Genomic DNA, 22,468 nt, shown 5'->3' on the forward strand with positions numbered 1-22,468 from the left:
TACCATTCAGGACAAAGCAGCCCGCTTGATTGGCACCCCATCCACCACCTTAAACATTCACTCCCTCCACCACCGGCGTACCGTGGCTGCAGTGTGTACCATCTACAAGATGCACTGCAGCAACTCGCCAAGGCTTCTTCGGCAGCACCTCCCATACCCGCGACCTCTACCACCTAGAAGGACAAGGGCAGCAGACGCATGGGAGCACCACCACCTCCAAGTTCCCCTCCAAGTCACACACCATCCTGACTTGGAAGTATATCGCCGATCCTTCATTGTCACTGGGTAAAAATCCTGGAACTCCCTACCTAACAGCACTGTGGGAGTACCTTCACCACACGGACTGCAGCGGTTCAAGAAGGCAGCTCACCACCATCTTCTCAAGGGCAATTAGGGATGGGCAATAAATGCTGGCCTTGTCAGCGATGCCCACATCCCAGGAACGAATTTTAAAAAAATCCTTTGGCTGGGCCAAACAACAAGTACCTCTCGCTCCCTTCAAATATCTTTCCAATTCTCCCAAACCTTTTCCACATTATTTGTCTCCACTACTGACCTATGCAGGCCATTCCACAGATTTATCACCCTCTGCCGAATATAGTTAAAACTAAACTGTCTGTGCACTGACCCGGTTTTCATATTGAGCCATGTCTCCTGATTCTGGAGTATGAGGCAAGCTCACACGTCAAAGAAACTTGAATGCTTTAACATCTCGGAGCCTTCCGTTCTCCAGAGTAAACAATCCCAGGCTCTTCAACCTCCCTTTATAGTTCAGATGCCTTAAGCCTGGTACCACGCACTTCTGTCTCCACATCTGGACTTAACAAAATTCAGAGGTTATAGACTCACCCTCAACGGATTTTCGTTTAGGTAAGGGGGCTCTCCTTCCACCATTTCAATGGCCATAATTCCCAGTGACCAGATGTCAACCTTGGGGCCGTAAGCTTTCCTCGTCACCACCTCTGGTGCCATCCAGTAAGGTGTGCCCACCATAGTGCTGCGCTTGCTCTGCTCTGGTGTGATCTGGGCACAGAATCCAAAGTCAGCTGTACAGACACAAGAGAAACAATGGCATCAACGTCAAAGCATTTGGGTGGGGTAACAAGTGACCATACTTGTGCGCTTAAACTAAATGGAGAGCTTCAGCATTAAACCAGCATTAACAGGTCAGATTTTAGAAAATTATTCTTTGAGGTTCAGCTGCAGTGGGTACATGAGTTTCTTGGAGTAGGTTACTTTCATATTAAGTGGAGAGTATGCCTATCGTCACCTCTGTGGGTGCAATTCCTTTTAAAGTAGCCGATTTATGGAATGGTGAGCAGCAAAATGCAGGGACTGTGCAGCTTTACAACTGAAGCCTACAATATGTAGCTGGCTGAAGTCTTGGTCTTTATTCAGGACTGCCAAATTTGGCATCACTGGTCGTACATTCAAAAAACTGCTACAGTACATTGGAGGAACAAAGTAAGGCTATGCTATATTTTCTGTACAGTTCTCAAGACTTCAGATCACGAATCCTGTCTCAATCTGATCACGGGATGTGTGAATTTTAGCACAAGGGTGGGGCTGAAACGGTTACTCACTGAGTTTCACTGATCCGTCCATTCCCAGCAGCACATTATCACTCTTGATGTCTCGGTGAATGACCTGGTTCGCATGCAGGAACTCCAATGCTTGTAGGCACTGCCCAGGGGAAAAACAAAGATTGGTCACTGCTTTGCACTCAATAAGTTAACTTGCTCAAATCTCGCAAAAAAGCGATGAATGAGATACTCTGACGTGCAGATACATTCCTATTAGATTATCCCTTTGTAGGAAGTTTGTAGGGGCAGTATTGTACTCCAGGATGAGATGGTCACATCCCACAAATGTCAGCAATTTTTTGTTGCCAACTTAATCTTCTTCCCCCCGCAGACCAGCTCCTGCTGGAGTACAGTTCCACAGGCATCAGCTGCTCATGGAAGTGCTGGTAGGTGATCTGACTGACCCTGGAGCTTGGTGGGAGACATTACAACCAAGCTTGAAATTGTCCTCATCTGCTACATACTTTCCAATAAGGGTCAGTTGATAGCAGTCAGGATTAGAAACCTGGCTGATCTTTACCGTAATAATGTAAGGAGGCGGAACACAAATGTAGGGCTTCTATTGGCAGATCCACTGAAATCAGTTATCAATCTTTACTAACTGGACCATTGGGGAATGTTTTTTGGTCACTTGCTTCAAAAGACTTCCGAACTCAACTGGAGCAACATTGGTTAGAATGGAGGCCATATGGAGGGAGAGATTCCTGGCTCTCACAAAATGCTATCAAATTTAAAACCCTTGTTTACAAATCCCTCCATTGCTTTGCACCACCTTAGCTCCACAATGCCTTTCGCTGTGCCTGTGCTCTTCAGTTCTTTAATTCTTCATCTCCCTCCATTCCACCATCAGTGCCAGAGCCCTGAACAGCCCTGGCCCTTCTCTTTCCACCTTTAAAAGCCTCCATTGTTCTTTCCCTTTCAGCCTCTGAAGAGTCTTGGGGCATTTTCTAAGGTGTTATATAAATGCAAGTAGTTCTTGTCTTGTTTTGCAAATCACACACAAGCTCACTTTTCGAAAAGGAATTTGTGAGTAATCAAATCCAAAATTCATGTAGCCTTCAGAACAGGACAATTCAACTAAATGTGAAGAGGACCACAAGACAGAATTTCCCCGGCTATCTTCAATTCATTAAACATGTTCCCCTCTTTCCTTTAAATACAGAACGGGATACAGAAGGGAGAATAGCGGAAACTTTCAGCATCGCACTGGTGCAAATTTAGGAGGGGATAAAGCTCTTTAACTCTAGATGCTGGTGATAGCCAACGAGGGGCCTACCAAAGAGAGATAAGGAACCGGAGAGTGGCTGGTGGGACGAAGGTGCTTTACAAAACACAGGATGGGAAGACACCTCATAGGATGTACTATAAAGAACTTTATGGTGCTCCATGGGTTTTGGCAAATGTCAATTGTAGGGATTGAAAGAACTACAAGTGTGGAAAATCAGAAAAAGGAACTGAAAATGCTGGCAATTCACAGGTGAGTCAGCATCTTGTTTCTGAAATGAGGAACCAAGGAGAGGGGCTGAAACGCACGATGCAGGACTGAAGTTCTGATGAAGCAGTTCACCCGAACCTGCTTCAAAAACTGACTGCCTTGCCAACATTTTCGGTTTTCTTACCCAACATTGAGAAGTGAAAACAAATGATGATGAAACAACTTATACCATCACAGTCACCGTTCCTTTTAGCAGGATCGCAAATGATGGATTAGTAGGAGTTTGCAGCCTTGGAGAAAGAATCTGTGGGAGAATTGGAAGGGGGTTTTCAAATGTGCACTTACCTCCCTGCACACTGCAGCAATCTGTGCCTCATCCATACAGGTTTCTGTAACAACATCAGTCAGTGAACCTCCAGCCAGATATTCCATCACAACACACAGCTCATCACCCACCAAGTAGCTAGGACAAAAAGAGAAAGCCTTGTAAGTAACCCACTTGTCTACAACACCAAGAGTACATACAGGTACAAGCAGGGAGAGCTCATCACTGTACTGTCAGCACTGGTTAGGTCCCTCTCCTTCTGTGGTGCACCACACTGGCACATGGAGAGGCAACAGCACAGATTTACCATATGCACAGCCATGGTTTCAGATGAGGCCATTGGGGAGAAGTATCTAAGGAGGAGTTATTCACCATGCTTCAGAGTGGCATGGATGCAAAGCCCAAAGCAGGTTCTGACCAGAGGTGGGCAGAAAGCCCCGTTCTCTCCCAGTTACCTGTCCAGGAAGTTGACGATGTTGCTGTTCTTCAGTTCCTTCATCACCAGAATCTCATTGATAATCAGCTCTTTCTTGGGCTGTTTTTGCAGGTTGATCTGTTTGATCGCCACCTGGGAAAGCAAATACATAACATGCTGATGCTGCATCTGTCCGACTCCTCCACTGTCCCACCACACAGGTGAACACGCCTGTTACAAATACAGACACACAAAGTGCGCTCCATACTGACAGCAGCTGACCCTTCTGTCCTGTTACTATACATTCATTAAATGGACTGATATACAAAGAATATAGATGGGTTTTCTCATCTTATCATGGGTACAATTTTCGAACAGGGATGGATGTAGACTTTGTTGACTGGCTACAGGAGGAGCAAGAGAACTATTATGACAATTTTCTGAAAGAACTTGATGGAAAATCCTCAAAGATCTAGTTTCTCACAATGAGATCAGGCAGTCACTCTGCCACTAGGAACCACATGACTGGAGGTTCAGACCCATCGATGAGGTCCTGCAGGGCACTGCATACCCAAACAGCACTTCTGGCTTTGCAGAACCCTTCACAACACTCATAACTAGCCAACTTCACTCCCAATGGGCAATAAAAGACAGGTCCCAACTAAAGCATCAGTAATCGACACCGCCCAAATAAAGCACCTTCCCAGAGATCTGTAATAGACACCGCCCAAATAAAGCACCTTCCCAGAGATCTGTAATAGACACCGCCCAAATAAAGCACCTTCCCAGAGATCTGTAATAGACACCGCCCAAATAAAGCACCTTCCCAGAGATCTGTAATAGACACCGCCCAAATAAAGCACCTTCCCAGAGATCTGTAATAGACACCATCCAAATAAAGCGCCTTCCCAGAGATCAGTAATGGATACACTCTTCCAGCACTTGTAACTCTCAACTCGTGAGTATGGTGTACCTTCATGCTCAGTTACGGACAGCCCCCAAATCTATCGCAGCGCTTAGGAGTGGACAGCCCAGCCCGCCCCCCAACCCAAGTCTAGCTCAGCACTCAGTGACAGACAGCTCCTGAATTTAGTGTCTCTCAGCAGTAACATACCTCCTGTCCTGTTGCTACATCAATGGCTGTGAAGACTGTCCCAGAAGCACTGTAAGGAAACAGATATAGTGATAAAATCACAAAGCATTCCTGCATTAATGCACTGCTAAAAATTACTACCCTGATCACTGGAAAGTACAAACTGGATACTGAACTTGCTAAAATGGGGACAGCGTTAAAATGGGGACACAACTATGATCTGGGGCCTTTTAGGAGAAATTGGAGTGTTCAATCGGGTTCTATCCACCTTCGAACATTAAACTAGTATATCCAACCCAGCAAGGATTCAACAGGAGTTGAAGAACCAGCACTCACCCCTGCCCGATTTTCTCAAATCTGGTGTATTTCTTCTTCGGATCTCCAACACTCACAATACTTCCTATAAAAAAGATGCACAAGTGAGGTTAATTTAAAGAACACAACACCAAGCCTCAGGACTTTCAAGCAGCCCACAGATGATGCTTTGTGATAGCTCTGATAAATTGTACCATCTTCTGTGAGTGTATAGTCCTTTGGTATAATCAGTCAATCGCCACATCTCCCACCTAGAAAAAAACCCTTGTCCCAAGTAGAGATTTCACCACCCAGTACTCACGAATCTCAATGTCCCTACTCTCATCCAGTGCTATTATACACATCGCAAAGCTCCCCATCTCCCCAAAAGACTGCTCAATTACATTGAGTCATAGGAACAGGAGCAGGCTATTCAGCCCCTTGAACCTGTTTTTTTTTCTCGTTTATGGGATGTGGGCATCGCTGGCAAGGCCAGCATTTATTGCCCATCCTTAGTTGTCCTCGAGAAGGTGGTGGTGAGCCGCCTTCTTGAACAGCTGCAGTCCATGTGGTGAAGGTATCACACAGGGCTGTTAGGGAGGGAGTTCCAGGATTCTGACCCAGCAACGATGAAGGATCAGCGATATACTTCTAAGTCAGGATGGTGTGTGACTTGGAGGGTGGTGGTGGTGTTCACATGCACCTGCTGCCCTTGTCCTTCTAGGTGGAAGAGGTTGCGGATTTGGGAGATGCTGCCGAAGAAGCCTTGGCGAGTTGCTGCAGTGCAACTTGTAGATGGTACACACTGCAGCCACGGTACACCGGTGGTGGAGGGAGTGAATGTTTAAGGTGGTGGATGGGGTGCCAATCAAGCGGGCTGCTTTGTCCTGGATGGTGTTGAACTTCTTGAGTGTTGTTGGAGCTGCACTCATCCAGACAAGTGGAGAGTATTCCATCACACTCCTTACTTGTGCCTTGTAGATGGTGGAAAGGCTTTGGGGAGTCAGGAGGTGAGACACTCGCCGCAGAATACCCAGCCTCTGACCTGCTCTTGTTGCCACAGTATGTGTGTGGCTGGTCCAGTTAAGTTTCTGGTCAATGGCGACCCCCAGGATGTTGATAGTGTGGGGGATTCGGCAATGGTAATGCCATTGAATGTCATGGGGAGGTGGTTAGACTCTCGCTTGTTGGAGATAGTCAATGCCTGGCACTTCTGTGGCGTGAATGTTACCTGCCACTTATCAGCCCAAGCCTGAACGGTGTCCAGGTCTTGTTGCATGCGGGCATGGACGACCTCATTATCTGGGGAGTTGTTCTGACATTCAATTACACAATGGCTGATCTATATCTTAACTCCATTTACCTGCCTTGGTTCCGTAACCCTCAATATCCTTATCTAACAGAAATCTATCAATCTGAGTTTTTAAAATTTTCCAATTGACCTTGCCTCAGGAAATAGTTTCTCTCGATCAACCCTACCAACCCCTTTAATCATTTTAAGCACCTCAATTAGATCTCCCCTTAATCTTCTATACACGAGGGAATACAAGCCTGGTCTACAAAACCTGTCCACATAATTTAACCCTTTTAGCCCCGGTATCATTCTAGTGAATCTGCACTGCAACCTTGCAAAGCCAATATATCCTTCCTGAGGTGCGGTGCCCAGAACTGAACACAGTGCTCCAGATGCAATCTAACCAGAGTTTTCACTCTCCCGATCTTCCCAATGTACAGCGCTCAATTAGTCAGTGCTAACCTCCTTAGTCAATCAATCTCATCTCCCCAATGCATACGCTCAATTACAGATCTGCGTCAAAGTGCAGAAATCACTCGCCGTCAGGGTCAATGTCCGCACCTCGCCAGTACAGTACGCAATTACAATCCTGTGTCGATTTTACTTGTTTCATTTTAATCAGAGTTGAGATGGTGACTGGTCAGAAATCAATGGGGTCCTCTGATCGTGTTTATCTGATATATTGAGCAAATCTTAAGACAGAAATTGATTTCTGAGATGGGAAGGTGTAAACTTTAGCAAGAACTCAAATTCCATTTGTTTATACCTATTTTGTTAAACTGAGCTTTGGTACTTATATTAACACCAGCATCTTCAGTACAACACTGCCGCTGAACACCTTGCTTCATACCAACACCTGATGATTGCAACAAGACATCATAGTTAATGCAGAGGCTCTCATGCACAGAGTTAAATGCCGAGTACTTACTCAATTTTTCCATAATCTCATCATCTGTCATCTTTGTTTTCTTTTTCATTTTGTCCAATCCCTTTGAAGTGCCATCGCCATCTGGTTCTCTGCTGGCAGGAGGTGGGATTGGATCAATCACAGACCGCGTGTAAACCTGAAGAAAAAACAGTGCAATGAGGTAATGCTGATATGCAGGCACACACGCTCAAACTTAAGATCGTGCTGATGCCCACACACGTACGTACACACATACTGTGGAACAAAGTTAATGCATGTTTACGCACATATACACACACACCCTCCTTTTTTAAAACCTTTTGCAATTTACTCCCCATCTTTCCTAAAGGCGCTGATTCGTGCTGGAATATAGCCTCATGGATGCCAATACTCCTCCCAAGTGAACATTCTTGGCCTGTGAATGAAGACAGCGACTGACGGCCAGGGTTTGTGGCAACTTCACAGCTGAGCCGAATTCTGTCATCTCCTGATGGCCAACACAGGTCACTGGATAATTAGCAGGAATGGGAACTCTTGAGAATTGTTGCCTCCCTAGATCGGGGCGCTGAGGCCAACTGCAGTGTCTCTACTGCTGCTTCGACTAAGAACGGCCAACGCACTTCGGGCCTTCTTGGTTCCCATGGTTTCAGTATGCAAGTCGGTCCATTTACCCATCAGGGTAGTCAAGAGTCTGCTCTTAATGCAAGTGATATCAACGTTTCCAATACTTGCTTACCCACAGCCTTAATGAACAGCAGTCAGGCACTGATACCCACCTCACACCACAGCCCCACAGTCACCAAAACTTCAGACACAACATTCAGTCACAGCTACCCTTTAACATCGGTGCAATGATGGTTCACTAGGATGAGAGGGTTGTCCTATGAGGAGAGATCAAGTAGATTGGGCCTATACTCTCTGGAGTTTAGAAGACTGAGAGGTGATCTCATTGAAGCATATAAGATTCTGAGGGGGATTGACAGGGTAGATGCCGAGAGATTGTTTCCCCCTGGCTGGAGAGTCCAGAACTAGGGGGCACTCAGGATAAGGGGTCGGCCATTTAGGACTGAGATGAGGAGGAATTTCTTCACTCTGGGGTAGAAAATTCCAAAGACTCACAATCCTCTAAGGGCTGTGGATGCTCAGTCGTTGAGTATATTCAAGGCTGAGATAGATCGATCTTTGGACTCCATGGAAATCAAAGGATCTGGGGATTGGGCGGGAAAGTGGACTTGAGGTCGAAGATCAGCCATGATCTTATTGGATGGCGGAGCAGGCTCGAGGGGCCGTATGGTCTACTCCTACTTCTTATGTTCTTATTCCACAGTGACCAATGAAATAAAATGGGAAAACTGCAAATGTTAAAAATCTGAAACAGACGATGCTGGAAATACACAGGACAGAAATTCTGAGGAAGGATCACATCATAGCCTGTCTTTTCTCTTGACAGCTGCTGACTGACCTGCTGTGTATTTCCAGCATTTGTTGGTTTTCCTCCACAGTAACCAATACCCGGATTGCAGCCCTGACAGACACGATTCTGATTCATTGATACCCCTTTTAAAGTAGCCCCAACACGGTCATTGGGCACTGTTAATACTACAACTCTACAGCTATCAGACATGCTGAGGCAGTACATAGGTCGCAATTAGAGTATTAAAAGGAAACAGTACCAAATGTGGCATTCAGATGGAGTTTCTGCAGACTGAATTAAGAAATAAGAACTCGGCAAGAATATCGGGTGCCCATTATGGACTGCCAAACAGTGGGAAAGAGGAAGAGATCTGAGGACAAGTCAAAGAAGCTTGCAAAAGCAATAGGGCTGTAATAATGCAGGCTTCATCCAGAGACATCCTGGGATAACACCATCAATGGTGGTCCAAAGTGGGGAGGGGCTCCGAGAAAGCATTCAGGGCTCTTTTAAATTGCTATGTTATATGTCCAATAAGGAAAGTTGCACGACTGAGAGCATGCAATGTACTTCAATGTAGATAAATGCAAATGGTACTCTAGAAAAGAAGCGAGATCAAAAATATACCCAAATTAGCAAAATACTCAAATAAATGGAGGAACAGTGGTTAAAGCAGAAAGAATGTCAACATTCAAGATTCGATTAAATAGATGTAGAAGGAGAAATGGTTGAAGGGATACGGGAACAGGGTGGCGTAAATGTGATTAGAACTATTTGCTTGTGTGGAGGATAATTAGGACAAACTGCTTGAAAATCTAGGAATGCTTTCACTGGAGTCGAGGAGGTTAAAGGGGGTTCTAACAGAAGTGTTTCAGAGGGTAAAATAGGAAGGATTATTTCCACTAGCTGATGAATCAGTAACGAGGGGGTTTAAATTTAGGAGTAGGAGAAACAAAGAGGAAGGTCAGCAGACACGTTTTCATACAAGGGGTTTAGAGAGAATGGAATGCCTCCCTACAAGTAGCTAGTGAGTCAAGCATGATACTTAGGAGTGAATGAAACAAAGAAAAATGCAAAGAGTGGTGAAGTAAGATTAGGGCAGACAGCTCCAATGGGGAGCTCTCACTGGCACAGACACAGTGACCGCCTGCTGCGCTGGAACTCCTGGTTCCACAATACTCACCGACTTGGTGCACTCTGGCCGCGGTGCAATGGCTGGAGGCGGGGCCTCGTCATCGTCATCCTCCTCCGGGACCGTCGGCACGTTTGAAGGCTCCGTGCCTTTTGAACTACGCTAAAGACAAGGGATTACATTTTATAACACCTGCATACAAACTACATCGCATTCCTCTCCCTCATCTGTAATGTACATACATCACAGTCCCCCTCCAGCCTGTACAGGTGAAGTGTCCTCCCTCTGTATCACTCACTCAGTTATACAGTGTCTCCCTCATACATAATCCCCCTTCCCCATTTATAATCTAAATTTCGTGCAATGTTCCCATATCAAATCAAAATAAGGCCCTGTAATCCATTTTATAGAACATATATGGCAGTGTGTCTCGCTCTGCAATGAATCACAATGTCTTGATCTTTTAAGTTCAATAATCTCTCACACACTGAACTAACAAGTAGTCCATACTGTGCAGAAGCCTCCTAAACACATGCAGGTGGAGGTAGCTAGGTATGGCACAACGCAAGAAAAAAATGCTATAAATACAAGATACTCACCGCAGGTGTGACCGCAGGAAAACCGTCTGGCTGGTCTGTTTAAAAGAAAGAAAAAAGAGCTGAAACCAAAGGCCTAGTATTGTCCACATTAACTATTTTGGTCTGAGCACTTGAGTCCTCTGACGGGAAGCATTTCTTTTATCGCCATACCTGTAAAGCTCAGGTACTTCTGTTTCACTGTATCTTTGGACTCGTAGAATTTGAGCACATCGAGCACAGCCTGAGGATTTTTCTTCTGTTCCAGTTTGGTGATGTTGGATGTCTGTAATAGCCGAGCCCACTGCTCGGGCATTCCCTGTAAAACACCACCACACCAGCTTCAAGTAAAGCAGGGACTGGGATACACACAAACATTGCACTGGGCCCACAAATGAACCCATCTGAGCTCAGCTGATACACGAGAAGGTTGGGCCGCCCGATATGTACTGGGGGGTCCTGTTCACAGATTTGCTCCTCCCTGCCCTGGCCGTACACCTTCTGCAGCCAGGGAGCCAGTGTTCGACCAGCTCCTGAGCCTCTGCATGAGCATGCTCCAGTTGGCTATAAAAAACAGTTTGTGCACCAGAATAGCCCACCAGCAACTCTGCCACCCGCAAGGGTTCGTGCCTGGTCTCCATTCGACACGTGCCCACAGCAAAATGGAACAGGGGAGGATGGGAATCTTGAGTGAAAACTTCTATTTACACCTTGCAGGAGATAAATCTGAAAGGCCACATAACAGAATTATACTCAGGAACCAGAAAGTCCATGGAGTGCAAAAATCATCAAAAAGGCTAATGGAATTTTGGACTTTATCTCAGGGGGCTGGAATAATGAAGGGGAGTAAGTTATGCTTCAGTTGTACAGAACCTTGTTCAGACCCCATCTGGTGTATTGCGTTCAGTTCTGGGCACCGCACCTCAGGAAGAATATATTGGTCTTGGATGAGGTGCAGTGCAGATTCACCCAAAAAATTTAAAGAGTTAAATTATGAGGACAGGTTGCATAAGCTTGATTTGTATTCCACCAAGTTTAGAAGATTGAGGGGTGATCTAACCGAGGTGTTTAAAATAGTAAAAGGATTTGGTCAGGTAGATAAAGGAACTATTTCCTCTGGTGGGGGAATCCAGAACCAGAGGGCATAATTTGTCAAAATATAAGCACGGGGACATTCTCAAATGTCCAACGGCAATCTGCACACCCTGTCACAGCAAGGTGGGAACTTGCTGAATGAGCCCCTTGGCAGGACAGTCGAAGTTGGTGGCTGTTACCTCCCAAGACTACAGGCAGAAGGTTTGTGTGACCTTTACACAGATTGACACAACAGGAGGTGGCTGCCAGCATATTCGCTGGAATAGGGCCCATTTCCAAGCCGCCCAACAGTCAAGCTAGAATGGTCACAGTGAACGAATTCATTGCACATTTCATTATGTACTCACCGTGAACTCTCCTGTCACAGCATCGAACCCAACATGGATCGTGTGCTCAAAGTCTGACGGAGGAGATATTTCTGGCCGTTCTTTTTCTCTCTTCTTATTTCCTGTATAAGCAACACAAGGCCAGAGCAGTTGTCAATCAACCAAAAAAAAAATAGAACCAATTCATCAAAGGAACATGCTCAAAGATTCCAAATGGTAATAGGTTAATGGACGAATTCTCTCTGATCCAGCCTAAGGTACACAACGCAGTCATGCACCCGCCACGTGAAGGCTACCCACAGTGCATGACACAGCAGAATGGGCATGGTGGTATAGTGGTTATGGTACTGGACCAGCAGCGCAGAAGTTGAGAGTTCAGACACCAGCCCCGCATAGCAAGTTGTGAAACTGAATTTTTTTTTACTTCATTCACGGGATGTGGGCGTCGCTGGCCAGCATTTATTGCCCATCCCTAAATGCCCTCGAGAAGGTGGTGGTGAGCCGCCTCCTTGAACCGCTGCAGTCCATGTGGTGAAGGTACTCCCATAGTGCTGTTAGGTAGGGAGTGCCAGGATTTTGACCGAGCGACAATGAAGGAACAGCGATATATTTCATAGTCCTCTCCAAGATGGTGTGTAACTTGGAGGTGGTGGTGTTCCCATGTGCCTGCTACCCTTGTCCTTCTAGACGGTAAAATTGAATTGAATAAATCTGGTCATTTGTGAGCAGGCAGCAGGAAAAAAAAAATTGACAAGTTGCGGCGATTATTGTAAAAACCCACCTAGCTCATCAACATCATTCAGGGAAGTGGATGTGCCATCCCGTCCCAGTCTGGCCTACACCTGACCTCAGTATCACATTACATGATTAGAAGGCATTGAGAGTCAAAGTTCACTACCAGCACCTTCCCAGGATAAAATGCTCACATCCCAAACATGAATTAAAAAAGGAAGCATGGCAAAATACCACACACAAGTCATGGTGAATCACAAAACTGGAGGCAACATACAAGCCATCTTCTCTTATCGTGTTCAAAGGGAAAGTGGACATCAGTGCAACAAATATATAGTTTTTATTTTGAATTGGCTAACTTGCTGACTGTAATTTATCCAATAAAGACTTCTACCTCGAACATTATCGCAGCTTATACAGCAATCAGAGACTCAATCTCAACTGGCTCAGTGTCATTCTTTCAAGTCATCCATCTAACATTCAAACAAGTCAAATAAGTAAAGTGAACCACTCAAGCAGGAGGATGGTTCTTTTAATTGTCAACATTGAAGGCCCTAGCAAACTCAAGACAAACCCCACGTCCAATACATTTCCAGTTGACCTATCCCAACCCCACTTTTCCCATCGGTCTACATGATATGTATGCATGTTTCTACAAAAGAGGTCGACGATTGACCTGATAGAGGTCTTTAAGATTATGAAAAGGTTTCATAGGGTAGATGTTGAGAAGATGTTTCCACTTGTGGGGAATCCAAAACTAGTGGCCACAAATATAAGATAGTCACGAATAAATCCAATAGGGAATTGAGGAGAAACTTCTTTACCCAGAGAGTGGTTAGAATGTGGAACTCGCTACCACAAGGAGTAGTTGAGGTGAATAGCATAGATGCATTGAAGGGGAGGCTAGATAAACGCATAAGGGAGAAAGGAACAGAAGGTATGTGGATGGGATGGGAGGCAGCGCGGGTGGAGCATAAACGCTGGCATGGACCAATTAGGCAGAATGGCCTGTTTCTGTGCTGTAAATTCTATGTAATAGCAACTGAAATCAGTCTCCCTGAATCTAGGTCTCAATCTGAATTTGTTCAATCTTAATGCTTTCAGATCTCAATCAGGGCGAGTGTTAAGATTTTACTGCATGAAATTAGCCCTGGCCCTACTTGGACTCCAACACCTTGTGATGGGCTTAATCAGTTCCTCAGAGTCTCCCCTGGAGGTCTCATCACCAGCTATTACGCTGTGAACTGCAAAAACTTTTACACTCAGATCAATCTCAAGATCAGTGCAATCTCAAGCTGTAAGGGGTGCAAGCATACAGAAAGAAATGGCTGGTGCACAAGGGGATGGGAAACCTCCCATTGCAGAGGTTTCATTGAAGCTTGAGAATAATAAAGCAGAGGGGCGGCACAAACAGTTCATTGTTCTAAAATCGAGCGATAAGATTTCAGAATAGTTGAAAAAGTCAGTCAATGATTGTTTGGCTGGGGTAGTTGGAGACACTGCCTGTGCTGACTGTTACTGAAAGCACAGCGTACCTCCTGCTCACCCTCCCTAAAACAAGCTCACCACAAGGAAAATCAGAGCACCAACATTTTGCCAGCTCACTAGCAGTGTGAACTCTGGGAGCCTGCCAGCCCCGTACTGGACTCTTGCGCTGGAGCACACCATTTATTTGTTAGATTTAATCCAATGAGGCCATTGTCAAATGCACAACCACCGAACAGAAAGGCTTTAGCCACTCCGAGGGCCAAGCCAATACCACAATCTTTGTACAGACAAAACTGTGTGGCACAAGAAAACTAGTCTTAACTCTGCCCAAATTTCTGGAGAAATTCCAACAGGTGGCAGCTTGTGTTGAAAATTGGGAAAAATAAACAGTCTCAGGTAACGTGCATCATGAAGCCAAGGGTTTGAATGCAGAACTGTGTGTTGTACAGTACAGCCCTTGTCCAGCCCCTGTAGCCACAGCAAATGCATGCAATAGATAGCCACCTGCATTATACCAAACACCCAGCACTACAACTATATGCCACCCCTGCCCACTATATCAGACATCCACTACACCTGCCTCCTCCACGTATCTCAAACACATTACCATTTATTGCACCCACATTCCATTCCTCAATCCCCTCGCCATATGACTACTTCACACATTCTTGTTATATCCCAAGTGGCACACTCCACACCCCATCCTCGCCTGCTCCGGTCCCGCGATGCCCGTTCCGCACCCCACACCATTGTTCCCTCTAAGCTGCGCGGCCGCACAGTAATGGGAAAAGTCCCGCACAGGCCCCTCACCGGCTTTCCCGTTGTAAGTACCGTGCATGCGTTTAAATTTAAAGGGACTGCGCAGTAAAAGAAACAGGCCACACAGAACAAAGCGCAGCTTACAGGGAACATTGCCCCACACCCACCCTTTGTTGCCCCATTGCTGGATTCCCCGCTCTACCTTTCTCTCCAGCGTTTGAGAAGATAGACTTGAGTTTTGTCCGCTTCTGTTTCTCTTCGGGCACAGATGGCAGCGGTTTGGCATTGTGGTTGGTCAACAGGGCGTCCTTACTGCCCATAGAGAAGCTAGTGCTACTCACACGTACTGGGGGTGCAGGTGGCTTGTCCTCCAACTCTCCGTTATTGGACATAATTCCAGATTATGCAGCCCTAGAAAAAGGAAACAACAGTTAGCACTGAAAGACATCTCCACAAGTGGACAGGGCAAAGGATTTGTAAAAATAAGAGTACTGCTGGCTCAGTACAGCTACAACAGGAACTGTCCCTGCTGCAGCGTTTGTAATAAAGAGTAATCCTATCGCCGAGATCAGACCATCAACATTGCTGGGTGGCTCGGCAATCCAAGTTCACCAAGGTAAGCTGCTCTATCGCTCTCTGAAGATAGCAAGCCAGTACTGCAGCATTACCAGGAACGAGTTCAGACTGTGGGTGCCACGACCCTGCACTACATACCAACACTGGGCTGTGCCAAGTCAACCAACTGGTGAATTTTAAAGCAGTGCTGCAGGAAGTCCTTCCCATCTTGTAACTTGTTTGCATAGTTGCTCCAGTTCTAGTCAAAGTCTTCAGGTAGTTTCTTGAGCAGAATTTAGTAAAGGAGGTTACACCTTTCGAATGCAATATTCTTGTGTCTAACCTGCACCATATTAAACTGAAGGATGTGTCAAAAATTCAGCTACATGGCGCATGTAAAATTAAAAACTATAAAAAGGACATTGAATCAATTTTCAAATACAACGTAATTATTACATTGGAACCCGAGCTTTAAAAAAAAAATCAGACAACGGGGAAATGCAGATTGAGTGTGTTACAGGACGTACATCAGATAATCTCACTTTCTTTACAAAGTGCATGCAACTGTTCCAGACACTGAAGGCAAATAAAATCCCCAATGTCATCGTTTTCTGTTAGGAAATGCCAGAGGCATAAACAGTTAACATAGGAAAGGGGCCAGAAACCTGGAAGAGCAGGAGACCAAGAGAAGCACCATCAGCTGTCACAGCATCCTCCTGCACAATCCCCCGTCCCCCCAAACCTCAGAAACTCCAGGGTGACACCCCCTTCCTAGTCCCATGCACAAAGCAAGAAGCGGCTCCCAATTCTCAGTAGCAGGTTGAGTAGCAGTCAATCCATTCAAACTGACTTACTAAAAGTGGAGGTTTGCCCCATTTTGTTAATGCTTCTTTCTCACATAACCGTCTCTCTCTGCCCTGCTCTCACCCTCCATATCAGGCTGCCAACACCTGGTCCACCAAACTACATGCAGGCTCCTTCAAATTCACATGATCCTGACCACGAAACAGTGAGGAACCCGCTTCAGCCTCGCACTTCACATCTTTGCTGTCCGTCTGACCAGCCGAGGCACGATTGCACACCCAGCAACAAACTAGTGCACAAGTCTTTGTAATAACCTGGATCGTTCGGGAATCTTAAACATTCACTGTAGTCTTGCTGTACAAACAAGGTCACAGTGCAGCTGAGCAAATGCAGCTTTCAGGGATATTACTGAACTAAAAAAGTGAAGCAAGATCCAAATCCTCTGTGTGCAGAACGATTGTGTTCGAGAGGAGGTGATCATCCCGATCTATAGGTATCCTGTTCCCATCAGGAATTTATCACCTTTTAGGTTGACCTTGGTCAGATATACTTTCGGGGCTAGTCACATTTTTGAGTTTGTACCATAGATATTTTCTCAGATTCAGCATCACCTGCAAGTGGGCCCTACTTTCCCGATGATGTGGAGTGCACCTTTCCCTGTCCCATATTGAGTTAAATGATAGCAATATTCATGAATTACAACAGAAAATCCTTATTCTGGAATGTATCTGGTGCTGCCCCATGATTTCTCCTCTTTAACGGTGAACTGAATAAACACCCTTTCTAACTCATATACTGGTTTTGAATCGGAGTGGTTCTATTTACACAAGATAAATGAGTACAGTGACATACATTTCCCCACACACTATATAAAATAACAGACACAACCTGCTTACTCTCTAAATTTGAAGCTTTAACATAGGAACAGGAGTCAGCCATTCAGCCTCTCGAGCCTGTTCCACCATTCAATGGGATCATGGCTGATCTGTATCTTAACTCCACTTACCCGCCTTGGTTCCGTAACCCTTAATACTCTTGCTGAACAAAATCCATCAATCTCAAGTTTTGACATTTTCAATTGACCCCCCAGCCTCAACCACTTTTTTTTGGGGGGGGGGGGGGGGGGGGAGAAAGAGAAAGAGTTCCAGAATTCCACTACCCTTTGTGTGACGAGGTGCTTCCCAACATCACCCCTGAACTGCCTAGCTCTATTTGAAGACCATGCCCCCTTGTTCTAGACACACAAGCAGACATCCTTTAAATGGAAGTTCACTTACTGGAAACCTACATTAGCCTAGTTCCCCTGGTCAGGGTGGCTCTAACATAAGACACTCGGCCTTACAGCAAGTGGCTGCAAGCTTGAAACACCGAATGCCCTCTGAAGACTGCCTGTACTATGCAAATATAATTCTTTAAGAGCGCGTTTCTGACCACACGCTGTTTATCGCAGAGGGCACCAGCCAATCAAGTGCCCTGCCCCCTCTTCAAAGGTCTTAAACAGCGGTCAAAGTCATGACTCCAGGTTTGGGGGTGCAACGATTTGAACTGTGACTGCGGCTTTTCATACTCTTGTTTGGTTGTGTGCCAGACTGGATGAAGACACTTTTAACAAAAATGTTTCCGACTAAGAACGTGGACCAATTTTGGCAATAGGATGAGACAATAATGATCCCCCGCTGGGTTCATTAACCAGTTAACACTTCAATGTATCATTGTGCGAGCCAAAGCAAATGTGCGCCTGGGGGAAAAAGATCTCGAAAATTGGCCCGCTCGAGCTGATAGCAAGACATGACTCGAACACTCTAGCTTGCATTATTGAGTCCGAACCAGATTAATTCCAGAACTATTGTGTTCGAGAGTTGGAGATCATCCCGATCTATAGGTATCCTTATCAGGAAGGACACAGCAGGAGCTACAACTCTGAATACCCCTCTACTTTCGCACCGTCAAGACAAGAGCTGCAGGTGAATATAGTGCACTTTGGAATTCAGCTACGCACACCAGGAAGGTCCCAGGTTGGATCTGTGGTCTGTTAACTGGTCTCAGCCAGGGTAGTGATGGGTGCACTGAAATTGTCACTAGGTTTTGGGGAGGAGGGGGACACGATTCATCATTCAACAGCCATGACGAACTTCAGCACGAAGAGCACGCATCAGGATTGTACTTCCGTGCCCCCGTTCCACCATCACATGTATCCACACACTAGTGGACGAGAGAACTGCAGTCCCAACAAGTGCCCAGGTTGCGCAGGAGCACTGCACAATAGGGGTTGTCGCAGGGAGTCAATCCTCTTTAGAAGGGCCTCCGATCACAGTGTGCAGTGAGGAAATCATTGGGTATAGGACTGAATTCCATCACCCCCTCTTGTGCTACCCACACCCCAGCCCTGTTACTGCATCCAATCTTCACAACCACAGAGTCTTCTCCACACACACTCACAGGTTCTGCTGCACATCACCTCAGAACATGCTGAGCTCAGAGAGCTCCAACACTCCATTCACCATCAGTATCATGTCATGTCATGTCATGTTTGACCAACGCAGATTATCTACTGGTGTGTGGAGAAAGCACCAGCTGGTACAGTGTCCATTTGGTCTGCATCCAAACAGCCTTTCACTGATATCCGGGAGGGAATACAAAGTGCAAGGTTTAGTTATATGATTGGGCCAATTGGAAACCACCGAGAAGGAAGATGCTGCCTCCACCCAGCATGCCATCTAACAAAAGATCCACAATTCACTGGGGCTCAGACCACGCAGATCAAAGCAAAGGCAATCAACCTACAGCTCTCGGAAATATTAGACAAAATGTGGCCACCAAAACACCAATAAATCCCATGTAATAAAGACTGAATTGCAGATATTCAGTCACTATAAACCAAAGGCCCGAATTACAGACAGAATCGCAGATCACAATCTTTAAAGCACCAGTAAAAATCCTGGGATCTCTTAATTCGACTCATTCAGCCATCTTGGTCATATCCAATACACCAGAGCACCACATCCCAACAGTGCAGCGAACCCACTGGCATCTGCCCAGACTCTTTAGTTAAAAAAAGATGTCCTGCAACACGAGCCAAATAGACCTGCTGCTTTCGTTGATGGGGAAGGTCAAGATGACACTGAAACCTATCTGTGTACCAACTCTCAACATGGCAAACCCAGTCATCAGCACAGCAGAAGTACAAAACTGAGAGGATCCAACTGCACTATTCTGTATTCTCAGTCAGGATCCAAAGACTAGTAGAAGGCAAGAAAAGTACTTGAATCTGTGTGACACCTTCTCACAACAACTTGCATTGATATAGCGCCTTTAACGCAGTAAAACGTCCCAAGGCCCTTCACAGGAACCTTAAACAAAATTTGACACCAAGCCACATAAGGAGATATTAGGACATGTGACCAAAAGCTGTTCTCCCAATATCAGAGTTGTCATGTAAAAGGGCATGACCATTTGTGGCTCTGTCAGTGGCTTGTTTGGCCACAGGGTCAGCCACATAGGACTAAAGTCACAAGTATGCTCCCTTCCCTGCAGGACATTTACAACAATAGTTAAATTACAAAAGGGAAGCTTTGCTCAAGTTGTGATGAGTGCAGCAGAGTGTGTAGTCACTCAGCATAGAGACAGGCTGGGGGTAATTTTCAACTTATCGCTGGGGAGTAAAACTTGTGTTGTGAGTCAACAACAACCTGCATTTATATAGCACCTTCAACGTAGTAAAACGTCCCAAGGCGCATCACAGGAATGTTACCAAAATCTGACACTGAGCCACATAAGGAGATATTAGGGCAGATGACCAAAAGCTTGGTCAGAGGTAGGTTTTCAGGAGAGCCTTAAAGGAGGAGAGAGGCACACGCGCCTCAACATGCTATGCACAATAAATTATTTTCACGGTGCAGTGACTATTGTGTAAGCACCCGTGAGGAGGCATTCTGCATCCACAACATTCACACACAGGAAGACAGTCAAGTCTGTTTCCAACATTGGGCCCAATGCCACCATCACTCTGCTCGAGGACGACACTGGCACAGCTCACACCTCTCGGGACGAGGGGCTGCCATTCAGATTTACTAAAAAATTACCTGAAATCCAACATCAGATATAAAAAGTACAGTAACACACCTGGGCCAAAAGAAGATCAAGCACGAGAATGTTAAACATCTCCTCTGATCCTGGAAAAGCTGCTGACCCAAGAGGTACTGTGAAAATCTGAGCACCAATCAGAAAAAACAGCTGCTTCCTTGGTTTATCTATTTGAACTATCTGGTCAGCTTGTGCTGGGTGCAGACCCCCAAACACTGCACCTGTCCATAAGAGGTCAACATGAGATGATCATTGAAACCACAGCATCCTAATCAGGCAGCCTGGGGCAGATTTCAATGTACTGGTCCAGAAATGGAGCAAATCTCTGCGCTAGGCACAAAGTCAGAGAAACACCGTGCATCTTTACCAAGATCTAACACTTCAGCCTTGTTGAACTCGGAAGCTGGTTTCTTGTGGTGGATCTGCTACTTGGGTTCAATGTTGATGACCACTCCTGTAAGCAGATCTTACAAACTAGAACATGTCTTCAACTGCCCAATATCTAGGTAAATATAGTGAGATCCCAGGATCAAACACAACACTGGTCGCTGTATTCTGACTTACTGGAATACATCACATGCCATCGTGTGACAATCTCATCTTTGTTAGTTGACTGAATATTCATATAAAATGTATTTGTCTGTTGTTTTCTAAACAGGTAAATTACCAGTGCTCCACTTATAGTCTAGACAGCCATAAAAGACTTTACACAACCGCTTGAGCTGAATAACTCTGCAGTCAATCAGAGTATTTAACCCCCCCCCCCTTTCAATAATAGCCCACTAAACTCCCTTTTGTTCGGCAGGAACTAAGGTACAGATATATAGTTAATACTTTTAGAATACCAGGCCATAATATATTCCTGTATCTTGCAGAAATAGCCAACTGAAAGCTGTATTAGCCCTGTGGCCAATAATAAAGAAACCAATTGAAAAAGAGCCGAAATGCTTCATTTTTGTCACACTGGTCTCTTGGGACATATTTGGCTAGCTTGCTAAACTACACAATATGGTTTTCTTAGTGAAAGCAAAGTTGGAGGCATTTGTTATCTTATCACAAACACCTAGACTGGGGTTTTCTAAGGAACTCTGATATTTGCTGTGTCTAACCTTCAATGAATTGTCGTCATCAAAAATGACACTCCCTTTGCTGACAACTGCACCTAGAGGGGTTTATGCGTCACCTGAACAACCAACTGACTAATGGCAGATGATTTATTACCCTCAGCAGAGAGAATACCAAACCAGTGACTAAGACAGAGGTTCCATGATGTTGTCCACCCACCTCCGTGATACAAAGCCAGCAAGCTCTGTACAAACATTATGTTCTTTGGCTTGGTAATTACATCCAATCACACCGAGGTAAATAAATAGTGAGGGTGGCTTTCAACTTAAGAACAGTGGGTACTCCTCAAGAAAACTTTGTCCCCCTCCTTTTCACCGTCACTATCTCTGGTGGTGTACAAAGCCAACTTCTGCTCACTGGTGGAGTACTGCAAGCTCTGTTGGATAGACTGCTGAGGTAACCCATTTCATACTGCCAGCAGAATATGAAGCCATATGTAAACCAGCCAACTAGATGAGGATGGCACAGGGTGCCTTTGTACTACACGTTTCGTGACGGTGTAAAGCAGTTTTGTCTTTGCACTGATGCTAAACTGGTACAGTGTAAAGCCCCGAACTGACTCTAAAGTGAAGCGGGGTGAGACGCTCTCTCCCGCAGGGAATCCGAGTCCTGAAACCTAAGCGAAGTGGACTCCATTAACACTACAGTTGTAGGCCAACTCTATCCTGACTCTGTCAGAGTGCGCACTCTACCCCATTGGAGGTGTGTGTGGCTGGGCTGTAAGCTACATTCATATAACCAAAGCAGTGCCACAAGCAATGAGCATTTAATCCAGACCTCCATGTTATGTCAGGAATATGCACACATTCTGTGCCAATCCAAAAAATACAATCTGCACAGAATACCAATGATCAACATGCCACGTCACCCTGTGGAATTCTCAAAAGTCTTTCGCTGCTCGTCACCAGATTCAAATTCATGAAACAAGAGTGGTTGTAACAGCTGCCACCTGTACCTTGCTGCTCGATAAGTAGAACAGCAGCTGGCTTTGGCAGAGAATGAATAAGCTATTAAGTTTCATACACAAGGTACACCTC

The 22,468-nt window shown here is 45.5% G+C and overlaps 1 protein-coding gene across 3 annotated transcripts in view; it reads right to left on the reverse strand.

Moving 5' to 3' along the window:
• The window catches only part of LOC147116078 (serine/threonine-protein kinase PAK 2-like), a 65,465-nt gene that overhangs the window by 8,483 nt on the left and 34,514 nt on the right, over positions 1-22,468 (reverse strand). For all 3 annotated transcript variants that reach the window (XM_085990790.1, XM_085990792.1, XM_085990791.1), the window contains exons 2-13: positions 15,067-15,275; positions 11,907-12,007; positions 10,639-10,783; positions 10,489-10,523; positions 9,941-10,051; positions 7,368-7,503; positions 5,188-5,251; positions 4,873-4,921; positions 3,799-3,911; positions 3,364-3,481; positions 1,584-1,683; positions 850-1,046 (exon numbers count right to left, since the gene is read on the reverse strand). In XM_085990790.1, coding sequence (XP_085846916.1) covers positions 850-1,046; positions 1,584-1,683; positions 3,364-3,481; positions 3,799-3,911; positions 4,873-4,921; positions 5,188-5,251; positions 7,368-7,503; positions 9,941-10,051; positions 10,489-10,523; positions 10,639-10,783; positions 11,907-12,007; positions 15,067-15,256 — 1,359 coding nt within the window. In that variant the 5' untranslated portion in view covers positions 15,257-15,275. The remainder of the gene's footprint in view (positions 1-849; positions 1,047-1,583; positions 1,684-3,363; positions 3,482-3,798; positions 3,912-4,872; positions 4,922-5,187; positions 5,252-7,367; positions 7,504-9,940; positions 10,052-10,488; positions 10,524-10,638; positions 10,784-11,906; positions 12,008-15,066; positions 15,276-22,468) is intronic.

The sequence above is a fragment of the Somniosus microcephalus genome, chromosome 6 (genome assembly GCF_052327205.1).
Source record: "Somniosus microcephalus isolate GS21.2 chromosome 6, FLI_Smic_1.0, whole genome shotgun sequence".
Lineage (NCBI taxonomy): Eukaryota > Metazoa > Chordata > Chondrichthyes > Squaliformes > Somniosidae > Somniosus > Somniosus microcephalus.